At 44.5% G+C, this 13,635-nt stretch overlaps 1 protein-coding gene across 3 annotated transcripts in view; it reads left to right on the top strand.

Moving 5' to 3' along the window:
* The first annotated feature begins 2,029 nt into the window (after window positions 1-2,029).
* The window catches only part of TMEM178B (transmembrane protein 178B), a 338,156-nt gene continuing 326,550 nt past the window's right edge, over window positions 2,030-13,635 (top strand). For 2 of the 3 annotated variants that reach the window (XR_004321309.1, XM_006185356.3), the window contains exon 1: window positions 3,549-3,930. Coding sequence is in view for 2 of the 3 variants with exons in the window: in XM_006185356.3 (XP_006185418.1) it covers window positions 3,549-3,930 (382 nt within the window). In the remaining variant the exon portion in view is untranslated. Of the gene's footprint in view, window positions 3,931-13,635 lie in introns of all 3 variants that reach the window. The other variant, XM_032483512.1, reaches the window with a different exon arrangement.

Here is a 13,635-nt window from a genome sequence, read left to right on the forward strand (position 1 = left end):
CTGAGGAGGACCATGAAGGAGGGTGAGGCACATCCCTGGAAGCAGGCCTAAGGCACAGGCCAGGAGGAAAAGTTAAAAAGCAAGAGCAAGAAGGAGGTAGAATAATGGAAGAGGGAGGAATGAGAAGGACAAAACAAACAGGTACATTTATTACAAATGGCAGTTGCCTGGCTTCCAGAGGTCTCAGGGTCACCTTACTCAGCTGGTTCTCAGGCGAGAGGAGAGTTGGGAATCAGAAGACAAGGCTCTACTGCTAGCTGTGCCCCAACTGCCTGAGTGACCTTGTAGAAGTCATTTTACCTTTCTGCCTCCTCCCTATTGTCAAAGGCAGGTGTACTGCTGACCTAAAAGTGCTCTGGGCTTTACCGAAGAAAGTAGCTCCAGAAATTCAAGACATCATCTGCGTATGTGCTCAGTGTCTGCACTTGTTTGTGTTTGCATGGTTCACGGAGGGAGAGAGGGTAAGAAAGAGGAGGACAGAAAGAAAGATGAGAAGACATTGTGGCCAAAGTCGCTTGGCTCTGCCTCATCGACCAGGGAACCCGGGACTGGGATCTGGCAAAGGGAACATGCCTGCAGCCCGCTACCAGCTGGGCACCCAAGAACCGCGGACATCCTCGGGCTCTGCTGTCCCTTCAGCAAGTCCCATTGCAGCATCAGGGACGAACAGCCAGGCACGCCCCTCCCCCACTAGATGGCACTGAAACGCCTCGTTCGCGATTTTCAAAATGCAGGAAGGAGGAAAAAAGACAAAAAGAATATGGTGGAGGTGCGCTCTTTTTGGCTCGCAGGCCTGGTTGTGCAACGCAGGGTGCGGAACACTCCTTTTTTTTTTTCCCCAGGGCAGTTCTTTATCTGGCAGTGCGGGCCCTCGACTTTGGAGCGAGGGTGAAAATGAGGGGTGAGCCTTAGAGTGAAGGACTGAGGGTTTCAACCTGGGAGGGAGGCTCCCAGCCCTTGCGGCGCCGTCTCACGTGAGCCAGGCCGTGTGTGGTGGGGGATGAAGAGGGGCTCTGTTGGTGCTCTCTCGCTCAAGGCCTGGGGTTCCGCACTACCTCCCACAGCCCTCCCAGAGCCTAAATCCAGCCGCCACCCCGCACCGAGGTTTCATTTAACCCCACTCCCCCTCCTCAAAGCGAGAGCCCCCGAGTGTTTTCAGATTATCTTTTAAGCACCCGCTTCCCCCTCACGCCAGTGAAAATTCTGTTTCTCCTGTCTAGAAAGGATCAATTTTCTTTTTTCTTTTCTTGCTGAGGAGGAAGGTGGAGGCCGGTGGAGGTGGGTGTGTGTCTGGTTGTCTGGCGCTCGCGTGGGGCTGGACCGGGACTGGCGGTGACAACCCCATAGACGCGCTCGGCCTCTGGTGGAAACGCCTGTAGCTAGTAAGGTAGCGCCTGTGGCTTTTTGGGTAAAACAAAGATCAAATACAGTCCCAAGATACCAGCGACTGAAACCGGGGACGCAGGGAACTTCCTAAGCCCCTCTGAATGCCCACTCTAAAATAAGCAATCTTTTCTTTAAAAACTGTGGTCAATTTAAGGAAATTTTCCACTATTGAAAATACATAAACAGGAGATGGAGGCAACATCCCTAAATTTATAATAATGCATGTAAACATGCTACATACCACATATATGTATATGTGTATAAATATGGATGTGGTTGGGCACATACCTATCTAGACACCATTGACTTGCCTGGTGAAAGAATAAGGCTTAGACATTTCGTGCCTGGGAAATGGTGCACTTTATCTTTAAGAATGCTAGAAAAATAAGAGATGAGGCTCACGTTGCACGGATGACATCACTAGCTTTTGGCTGCGCGCTCCGTGTTCTCGTCTGTGGGTTTTAGCCAAGGCTGCAGCGCCCGGCGCCCCAGCGAGCGAGCGCAGCAGCGGCTTCTTCCGGCGCCCGCACCCGGGCGATGCGATTTCCCGAGCCCCTCGGGCGCAGCCTGGGTTCTAGCTCTCCAGCACTCGCCGAGCCCGCGAGGCCCCCGAGCCGCTGTGTCTAGAGGCAGGAGGCAGGGAGGAGACCCAACCTCCCTCCCCCACCCTCGCCCCATACTCCTCGGCGACCACCGCGCGGGGAGCCTGATCGTGGAACACTGAGACCAGGACGGGATTCTCTGCACGCTGCCGAGTGAGACGGCATCTCAACCCCTGGGTGGGCTGCGAAGAAAATGGTGCAATCAGAGAGCCGCTGACCCCAGTTGGGCAAAGCAGACGGGGTACTAGAGTTCCGAGGCTCAGGCGGCAGAAGAAGCGGGCGGACTGTTTTGAAGGGCCGGGGCCACTGTTTTCCTCGGTGCCAGCAGCACCCGGGCAGCACCTTCCCAGGGCTACCCAGGAGCCAGATGAAGTGAGGCGGAGGCGTCGCGGGAGAAACGGGTCTTCAGGTGCCTGGGTGGACACTCCAGGAAGAAGACAGCTCTGGGGAGGGCAGCATGACGCCCCCGGGGCAGGTTGCTGGGAGGGCAGGGCGCCGTGATCGCGCGACCTGTCCATGGTGTTGAAGGCGCCGCGCGCCGAGTTCCACGCGCCCAGCGCTGTGCGCCCTGCGGGGTGCGCCCTCCACGGCGCAGCCTGCCCCTCGCGCCCGCCAGCTGCCGCCCAATCTCCGCAAGACCCCGGCCAAGGTTCGTCCCGTTAGGCGTCCGGGTGACCGCACCGTCGGCCCTAGAGGCCGCCTGAATGGCGAAGCCAGAGGCAGACGATCCGGGAGCTCTTGGGGAAAGGTCGGCCGAGACCGTGGGCCCACTGGGAGCCAGTCTCTGAGAGCAGCGCGCTGGCCAGACGGAGCAAGGGACCTGCAGGTGAGCAAAGGACGGATATTTTTTAAAGACCCGACCCGAGGAGGAAGAACGTTGCTTCTCTTGCAGACCAGAAGTGAGAGAGCCGCTGAGAGGGAGACCCAGGCGAGACTCGGGCAGCGGCCCTGGCATCTGGAGGTTTCCTTCTCTGGCTGGCCGTATCGCGGGTGTTTCAGTTCATCCTGTTGTCGAGCAGCTCCTCCTGATAACCAATCTCTCCCCACCTCCAAAAAAAAAAAAAAAAAAAAAAAAGAAAAAAAAGAAAAAAAGCCAGGCTAGTGGGTCCCGTCGCCCCCCCTGTACAAAGAGAGCCCAGGAGCCCCACCGCAGGCAAGGGCACTTGGTGTTTAGTTTCCGGCCAGAGGGCAGCAACGCCCGAAGCCCGGCTGCGTGAGAACGGGGCCGGTTCGGAGGACTCGCTTCCTGCCCGGCAGGGAGGAGGCGGGAGGCGGCCTTGCCCTGCTCAGCGCCGCTTGAGGCTGCACCTGCCCCGGAGGATGCCCAGGGGCTCGCCGGAGCCTCTCGGGTTCAGAACTTTTTAGGCTGCCCGCCCCCATCCCCGCAGTCCCTGGGCTGCGCGCCTGCAGGAGGGGGCTGAGGGGGCGCCACCGCGCCAGTCTCCCTCCTGTTCCCCCCTCCCCTCCTTGGCTCGGCCGCCCGCCGCTTTGTTACGGGCGCGCGGAGGGAAGGCGAGGCTGCGGCGGATCATGCCCATGGTGTAGCCGCGAAGTGGAGGCATGGCTGCCGGAAGGTTACTGCTCTACACGGGCCTCTCGCTAGCGCTCTGCGCCCTCGGCATGCTGGCCGTGGCCATCTGCTCAGACCACTGGTACGAGACGGACGCCAGGAAGCACAGGGACAGGTGCAAGGCCTTTAACACCCGCCGGGTGGACCCTGGCTTCATTTACAACAACAACAACAACTTGCCGCTTCGGGCCAGCCGTTCGCGCCTGGACCGCTGGGAGGGTAAACTCCTACGGGCCCGGAATCGCCGGCAGCTCTTCGCCATGAGCCCCGCAGACGAGTGCAGCCGGCAGTACAACTCCACCAACATGGGCCTCTGGAGGAAGTGCCACCGGCAGGGCTTCGACCCAGAGATCGAGGCCCTGATTCGGAAAGGTAAGCGCGAGGCGTGGCGCTGCGGAGAGCCGGGTGCCTCTAGGCCCGGCCACCCTTTCCTCCCTTCGCCCGGCCGCAGTCTGTTAGGTCTTTCAGGAGGTCAGGTTGTTCAGGCTCGGCTGAGCCTTGGAGTGGCCAGATCTTGTCTCCCAATAGCTGGTAATGGAGGCTCATCTCTGTCTGGCCTCTTGTTTTGCGTTTGTCTGACGGGATTCCGCTGGAATCTCCTGGTCCAGGGTTTCTGCCCAGGAAGATGCTTCAGTAGTCTCTGAAAAGGAAAGAAATCTGTAATGTTGTGCTGTTAGCAGAGGAAGCCCTTTAAGAGTGATATGTAGGGCAGACAGACTCTTAGTTTTAAATCTTTGTTTTAGATGCTGAACGGATTCAACAAGGGAAATTGGGGAAACATCTCACAGAAAAGGCCTTATTCATGCCAGAAACATTTGCTAAGTGCTATATACTATACCAAGCATGGTGCAGGCATCGGTCATATAAAACATCAATATATCACAGCCCCTGCCCTACTGCAGCTCAAAGCCTGTTGACCTGTAGCATCATACCACAATTCTTGATTGTTCTTTTTGAGAAAGTGGTTGACAAAAGTGTCTTTTGTACATTGAATATTAGCAAGATCTAATAAGCACCCAAACAGTAGTTCTTCCGGTAACACTACTTCAGATGGAAAAAAAAAATACTATTTTCAAAAGATTTGTTTAAAAATACCCCAAATCTACCAAAACAGAAAACAAACGGGATTTGCTAGTGATAAAAATTTATTTTATGCTTTAATATGATTACATACATTTTAAAAAGTCTGCTTATCTGATGTAGTTTGTAAATCTTGCATGATTAATACTTTGGGGACCATCCTATTCCATTGGCCCACAGAAGTATTGTTTGGTTGTGTATTAATATTGCTCTGAAGAAGGGAATATGCACCCTGGAATATGCATTGATGGTAGCTGCATCCTGGAAGATGTGCTGCAGTTTTATGAGTCTTGTCGTCCTCCCTACCACCTTCATTTTCTTCCACTATTATGTGGTGATATCAAGGTGAAAATAATGTTATCTGCAAAGTCTTTGAGGCCAAGATATAAAGCTATTTTTCAATATCTATAATGCAGGGTTGCTGCTCTTTTTAAATGTTATTTGTGAGAACTGATGTTCTTTGATTTATAAAAATGTTGAAATGGCTCAAAAATTGTTAATTAAAAAAAGTCAGTTGTTTAAAAAAGGCAAACAGTGTGTATGGTCTGGGTGGCTATTCAGATTTAGGTGAGGTAGGTTCAGAAAGAGAATTCACCTTAATGTTTGGTAGTTTCTGTAGAATGACGAGATTTTAACTGATTTAGTTAAGAGTGTGTTAATATTACAAACATCACATCTGCTTCATGGTTAGACTTTTATTAGAGCAGGGTGACCCATTTGGAGCTCTATAACTTTGCCAAGCTGTGCAGGATGTTACAGAATTCCAGAAGAGCAACTGGGGTTTGGATTTAGAAGTGGGAAAACAAGAGGAAGCAGAATAGTTTTTGACAATGGATGACTTCGTAACAGTTTTCAGAGTCTCAGATTCATGAAGTGTTATTTTATCTGTTGGTTTCTGTTTTCATGAAAATTGGAATGGTAGGAAGTTATGAGGAAGAATTCATGTTAATAACGACTGATAAACACTGATAAGACTTGCTGAAGGACATTCTTGAATTTTCTCCCTTGAAACATCTCCTGGAACAAGGCGGGTACCCTTCCGTCTAGTGTCAGTTAACCCCACTTAGAAAAAGAGGGAGGGAATTCATGGCTTCTGGTGGTTCCATTGAGAGATTTGATTTCATGTTGCTCTGCTTGGCAATCTGGCTAGAAAGGTTGACTTGGTCTACGCACCAGAGGGGATTGGTTACCATAGCGACATGTTCTTCTGGTGAAGCTGGAAACACAGTGACAAGGGAAGGGATAGTGGAAGAATGTGAACATTTTGACTTTGTATCAACTGATTTTTAATTGAAGCAACAGAAAATGGACGCGACACAGCAGGGGGATTAAATACACTGATACCTAGAGTTGGCAGGGCATTGTATTTCACTTGAACTAATGGAACCGCTCTTCCCCATCACCCAAAATATAGCTATCATTGTCAGCTGCAAGTACCTGCTTACCATGGCTGTTTCTGTCCATTTGACATTCTTGTTAGGTATTATTGAGATAGATGGCATGCCAGCCTTACAAATCTTGAGGGACTTATGGTCACTATCTTCATTTTTAATCTCAAAACATAATCTTTGAAAGTTGGATCTTTTTCTAAGCAGTGATGGACACATTTTGGAAATAGGGGCATCTTATATTAGGAGAATTCACAAGCAATTCCAATAGCATATAGAATGTAATATCCAGACTTACTATTCTTCCTTAATGTGCTGATTTTAGAAGGAAGTTAAATAAAGAAATCAATATCCCTATATTTAAGTTTAGGACATCTTAGGGAAAGATTTATCTCATGGTATTCAGTAGTAGTCTCAAAAGTTATCTTAGGCTTTTGTCTTTTTTTTTTTTTTTTTTTTAAGCATCTTAGATTAAAATTCTGGAGAGATGTTTTGGGTAGGAGGGAAAGGGAAACCAGAGAAAAGACTTTAAAATCCCAATATTATGGGAAAATTAGAGATTTATCTATAAGATCATATAGCCCTAGGGAACTGAATCATTTGTTGAATCAATGTTCATTATGTTAGAAAGTGCTGTTTGTGCATTTTACAATAAAACCACATAATTAATAAGAAAACAAAAGTCAAATCTATATCCGAATTTGAAGATAAAGTCCTTTGGATTCATGTTCTTTCTGAAATCCGTATGTCCTGCTGACATGACTGTACCCACAAGGAGGTATTTCTGGTCACTGTGTATTTATTTGTTTGTCTTATTGAACCATAAGTTCCTGGAGGGCAGGAAGGATAATCATTTGTAAAATACATCCACCAGGTTCTTGGTATTTGGGAAATACCTATACAAATTAGGTTCACAGAAATGTATCCATCAAGGGCTTATTCTAATTGTAGGAACACTGTGTGGGAATCCAAATAAAGGATTAGTCAGAAAATTGTGATAAAAAAAAAAGAACCAGTGTGGCTCTCAGGGCAGGTTAATATTGCAACAGATGCTACATAATTGAACAAAGAAGATTCCTTGAGCAAAAGCTTTGCTAAGAAATAAGGGAAACACAATACATTTTCAGGTAATATATGTCACTGAACAGACACATATCACCCAACAATCATTGTTTTTCACATTAGACAGGATTTTAATGGTTTCCTTCTTGGAGGTAGGATTTGAGTAGAGGGTGTGGCAAGGATCAGTTATCCTCAAATTTCCACATATGTCCATAGTCAGGTCCTCTTGTCTTCTTGCTTTTCAACCTCATCCATGTCTCTCTAGTAAGTCACTGCAAGCACTGGGGACAGATCAATGACAGGATCAGGTTTCTGAAATCCAGGAGACTCCCAGACCCTTAGGAAGAGCAGCTACAGGTAGGATTTTGTTCCAGGGAACATTTATATTCTTTGGTTACTACTGAAATATTGCATTGGTATGGCTTGAAATAAGTAGACTTTCAATTGAGACTCTAAGACTTTTTTATTATTTGAAAATAGGCTTTATCATAGAATTTGATCTAAATGGTTTCCATAATCTTGGAGTGGTGGGCAATGTTCAAGTTTATTTCGATAACACATGGTACATATTCACAAATTAATAATGTACTCAGCAAATATTTATTACACATGTATTGTGGGATGGGCACATAGCCCTAGAACAAAGAGGGAGTAAGACCTGGCGCTCAGAACTTCCGTCGTCTGTTAGTGTCACAGCGGCTAAGCGACAACTACAAGGTAATGAGAGCGACGGAAACAGATGCAGAGAAACACAGAGGAGGTGATGATAGATTGTGCTGGCAGTGGGATGAGGTCACACGGGAGGGAGTTAGGGAGAGTTGCCCCGAGGAAACAAAATTTGAACAAGATTTTCATGAAGTTTGGGGCTGGGGGGGGGAGGAAGGGCATTTCAGGCAAAGAGGCCAGCAGAGGCATAGCCAGGGAGGTGTGAAACAGCAGTTCAGCTTTGTGAGTATCAGGGGGAGCAGAGTGGACCAGGAGAGCAGGCAAGGGCCAAGTCAAGGAGCCTGTGTGCTCAAATCCCTTTTGCCCAGAGGATGTCCGCTAGCCACATGTGGCTATTTAACCTTAAAATAACCCAAGTTAAATAAAATTTAAAAAATAATTTCCTTAGTCACATTGGCTGCATTAGAGATGCTCAGTAGCCACATGTGGCCAGTGACCATCGTTCTGGGCTGTGCCTATCAGAGAATATTTCCATCACTGCAAGACAGTTTTATTGGACTGCATGGAGCCCTACAGCCTCTAAAAAGAGCCAGCACAGGCTTTGTCTCAGATGAAGATAATTAAACACAATAACTTGGGCATCAATCTAAGTATATTATTCTACACTTGAAGAAACTTTGCCACTTGAATGTTTTGACAGAAGGTTTTAGTTCCTGGTCAATTATGTTAACTCTATTTTATTAATTTTCCATCTTTGGCTCACAGAATTCTCACATGCTGCTCTCGTCTCTCCTTTCCCTCACCTGACCCCATTTAAGTGATATGCAAATTTGGTTGGGTGGGAGGATTAATGGCCATCATTGCCCAGGTTGGTGCCTGGGACTCTTCTAAGAGCTTTACATCTATTAGCTAACTTATTTTTGCTCTGAGGTGGGCATAATTATTATTTATTGTTATTCTACATTTGAGGAAACTGAGGCACACAAAGGTCCATTAACCTGCCATGGCTCATGATAAAGAAACGAAAGCGTCAGGATTTGAATATCTGGCCCCGGGTTTGGGGACTCACCCACCACATCTACTGTCACATAGAGTCTATTGGACCAGGGATGGATGGAGAAGAGGCTGGCATATTTGATTCCTCAAATTAAAAAAAGAAATAGGAAGTAATTTTAGAATCCATGATGGTGAGACCTGCTGGAGGACTTCAGCTTAGCCCTGAGAGGAAGCTCATCGCAAAGCAGAGCTTCTCACCTTGCTTTGAGACCCAAGCTTCTTTGACAGAAGCCTGTACACCTTTTGTCATGTGGTTTTTTTTTTAAGTATCAATTTTGTTCACTGTGGTAGATGCTGAGGTTATAGCCATGAAGGACATACTCATTCATCCCACAGATATTTATTGAGAGTCTAGGGCCTGGGCATCATGGAGATGCTTACCTCCCATTGGGGAGAGACAGACAATAAATCAATACAAATGGGATAAAAATAATATCTAATGAATTAATCAGTGTATAATATAATGTGAGGTAGTGAATGCCATGAAGTATCTTTGCCCTTAGGAAGCCAAAGGGGAAGATGGACAAGTAAGCCCCAAATTAAATAGTTTCATTAGTTCTGGTTTCATAATATCTGGAGGCTCTACCTGCTCCCAGGCAAACATGTGCAAACACCCACGATCTCCAATAAGGCGTGTATCCCCGTGCGTATATGTTATATACGTTTTGTGGGGAATCAAATAGTCCTCATGTGGGTCTTGTCCTGAGGGAGCTTACGCTCTAGCTCACGGTTTCTCAAGTTCATTGTCATAGGTGGGTGGATCAGGCTCTTCTGCAGGAGGTCATGTCTGGATCAACTGGATCAAGAATCGGCTGGTCAAGGAACTCAGGGGTGAGCTTATCTGGATGAGCCAACAAAATCAAGAGCCTTATTTCTGTTGCAGAAGGTCAGTTTATTTATTCTTTTACTGTAGCGTTGGTAAGGATCAATTAGAGGATCGATTCTGTATATTCCACTTTGGATTGTCAGTTAAAAATATTCTCTCCCTCTCTGCTATTTGTAGGTAATCTTAGGCCTTCAGGCAGAATCCTAAACGCACTCTGGGTTAACTTGACCCTACACACGCACACACGCATGCATGCATGTATACGTCTAGACTTTAGACGGTAGGGTCACAAATGTTTATTCAGATGCAGATACTTTTATAACTACTTACCCCCCAAAATACACAGAGAGAGGGGGAGTGCATGACTTGGTGGATGAGTGGATGGAAAATTTATTCTAACGTCTTGATTGGACACCTGCTCTTTTTGAGAGAATGCATGCATTCTTTTAAAGGATTTTGTTTCCCCATGTGTAAAATAATGGGTTTGGACTGTATAAATGTCAAGCCCTTTCACACTCTAATGTTTGATGAATAAATTAAATTTAGATGATGGTGAGTAAATAATGTGTAAATGATTGAGAGGAGGTGAAAGAAAAGGAAGGGGAAGCAGGGGAAGGAAGGGGAGAGAAAAGGAGCAAATTGAAAGATGGAGACAGAGCCGTTTCTAAAGGCATCATTGCAGGGCGCTGTAAAAGGAAGAGGTGGAAAATAAAGCAGCTTATTTCGGACCAATATGCAACCAGGCAGTAAAAATTCACCTTTTCTCTTTCTAATGGTTTGAAATGCCATGTTGCAGGTTGGGGTTAACAATCTAAAAACTCAACGGGGAAAAGTGGTGTTTGGTTGCACAATAATGTGTATGTACTTAAAGCCACTCAACTGTGCTCTTAAAGATGCTTAAAAGGATAAAATTTATGTTATGTATGTTTTACCACAATTAAAGTAAATAAATAAATTAATTAAAAGAAATAAAAACATAGACAGGAACTGTATTCTTGGCATGTAGAATACTTCATAGCCAAGGATCCTCATTCATTCAACACATTTGTGTAGTATTGCTACATAAACCTACTGTGTGCCAGGCACTGGCTCAGGTATGTTTGGGACACAGAAGTTAATCAAACAGACAAAATTCCTGCCCTCATAGGGCTTACATTTAAACATTTTTGAGGATTATATCTTTTTTTTAATTCTTATTTTTTTAATGACGTGTAGTTGATTTACAATGTTAGTTTCAGGCATACAGCAGAGGATTGTATCTTTTTTCTAAACAAAACTTTGAAAGCGCCCCAGTATATAAAACAAGTAAAAGTGATGAATACACTCCTTGGGTTATTTAAAAGTCATTGTATAATGAAGAACACTTCACTGTGTTTGTTCTAAAAATATCTATTCAGTGCCAAGCTATCTCAGGCACGTTATTTGGGATGAAGGATTCTGAACGAAATCCATAGTTCCTGTCCTCAAAGAGAAAAAGAAAAAGAAGCTGTATACGAGAAGACTAGCAAATATCAGTCCCAAGGTTAGTTCCATGAGAGATTATGTGTGGGGGGCCTGAGTGATTCTTGAGTTTTGGACCTGTTAGAGGAAGCTTTGCAGAAAAGGGGACATCTGGTTCTAAGATATTCTTGGGTCCTCTGTGGGTTGATAAGGTGAAGTCTTAGCCTCATTTAAAAATTAGTAATTAATAATGACGAGATAACACTTTTTGAGCCCGCCTTCCACTCACCCTTGCCCCTAGACTTCCAGTCCTTCTCCTAAGAGTCAGCCATTACTATAAGATTTAAATAAATCATATCAGAGATATCCTATTCAGCAATATTTAAAAATACCAGCAAGCATAAATATAAGTCAGACAATGAGCTAGTGACTTAAGTGTGGAAAAAGTTTATGTTTTCTAAATTTGTATGCACAGAGATGCTGTCTGAAGGCCTATTCTAAGAGTCACTAGGAATCTTCTGCAGGTGATGTTTATCCTGAGGGGAAGCTGGTGTTGGCGTTCAGAGAAGTTTGACAGATGTGCTGCTTTTATGGGAGACTGCAGTATCTGAATTATTTTAATTGATTTTTTTTTTTTGGCGTCCAAGTATTTTGCCAAGTGAAGGCAATTTAGTTTATATTAGGTCATCTTCATAAATTTCTATCATTTCCTGTGTTTTAAAATGCCCTGCTGTTCTATATTCTGAGGCTCACCCTGTTGGACACTTTATTTGCTCTAGAGCAGTCTCTCATTCAGTCTGGCCCCCAATTTCTCTTCATCTTGATAATAGCAATTCTATGTAGGTAAACACGGCTCCTATTCCCCAAGGCCCTGGAGTATTTTGCAGACCCTGGATGGGATAGGGTGATTTTTACCTTAAAGAAGCTCTGTGCTCATAAGCTGCAGTGTGTCAGCTAACGCAACATTGGATACTATCCCGTGAGACACACGTACCTTGTAGCCTGGCCTATCTGCCCCTGGCTGTATAGTCACAAGTCCATGGAACACAGCTAACAGTCTCCACGACACTACTGTTTTATAATAGTCTAACAGATAAGTTAACAAAAGGGGAAATCTTAAGTGTCTATTGATAAGAAAATGGATAATGAGATATGGTATATTCATACAATGGAAACCACTGTGTATTTAAAATAAATATACTAGATCTACATGTTTCCAAGTGGATAAACATAAAATTTTGAGTGAAAAGAGCACGGTGCAGAATGAAATGAAGAGTATGATGCCATTTATATGAATCCCCCAAACAGATAAAATGATACTAGATACTGTGTATTTGCATTGTATTTATAAAAATATGCATAGGAACGATAAACACGAATGAAAGATGATGTTTACCGTTCTCAAGACAGGAAAATAAATGGAACTGGGAAGATGCTTTAAAATCATCTGTGATATTTTAATTTTTTTTAATTAAAGAAATTTTTATTCTTATTTTTTATTGAACTAGGAGTTGATTTCCAGTGTTAGCTTCAGGTGTATAGCAAAGCAATTCAGTTATACATATACATATATACATATATACATTTTCTGTTTCTTTTCCATTACAGCTCATTACAAGAAATATAATATAATTCCCTGTGCTATACATAGGTCCTTGTTGTTTATCTATTTTATATATAGTAATGTGTGTCTGTTAATCCCAAACTCCTAATCTATCCCTCCCCTCTCTTCCCCATCTGGTAACCACAGTTTGTTTTCCATATCTGGGAACCTATTTCTGATTCGTAAATAAAACTTGTATCTTTCTTTTTTTTTTTAGATTTCACATATAATCGACATCATATGATATTTGTCTTCCTCTGTCGGACTTACTTGTGATATTTTATTTCCTAAAAAAAAAAAGATCTGAAGCAAATGGGGCATATGCTTGCATGGACACTCAGGCTATTTGGAAGATTGTTACCATTCTGACAAAAAAGTTCACATTTTTAAAAACTCAGACAGTACTGTTTAGTGTTTAGGAGACAGGTCCTTAAAGAACATTCTTGGAAAACTTTGTTTTGGGGCAATCTGTGACTGACGTTTGTAAGTAGTAGCAAGAGACGTGTAGAGGAGAGGAGAATCAGGTAACCCTTAACCAACAGTTTTCACCGAAAGTAGCTCATGGGGAAGGGTTTAGAAAAGATGAAACTAGTGTTTTATTCCCTTCTGATGTGGTGTAAAGGCTTTAAAATGACTTATTTCTGACATAGAAACTAAAGTACAATTCACTACTCACTTTGTAAATTTCCAGCAGCTTGTGGAGAAAATCCAAGACTTCTAAGGGCCAGAAAGTTAAACCAAAGTCATCCCTTCAATTAACATGATCAGATACTGAATGTTAATAGCTAAGGTACAGAGGCAGAGAGAGTGGGATAAACCAGAGACTGAGCACAAACATCTGGGAAGGCATTTGAACCTGAAGGGAGGAACTCAGCATGAACTAGGGAAGGAAAAGATAAGAATTACTAAGAAGGAATCAGAATTGTAACCTTTAAACTGTGAGGTGATTTCAGCCA

This window comes from Camelus ferus, chromosome 7, assembly GCF_009834535.1.
Source record: "Camelus ferus isolate YT-003-E chromosome 7, BCGSAC_Cfer_1.0, whole genome shotgun sequence".
In the NCBI taxonomy this organism is placed as follows: Eukaryota; Metazoa; Chordata; class Mammalia; order Artiodactyla; family Camelidae; genus Camelus; species Camelus ferus.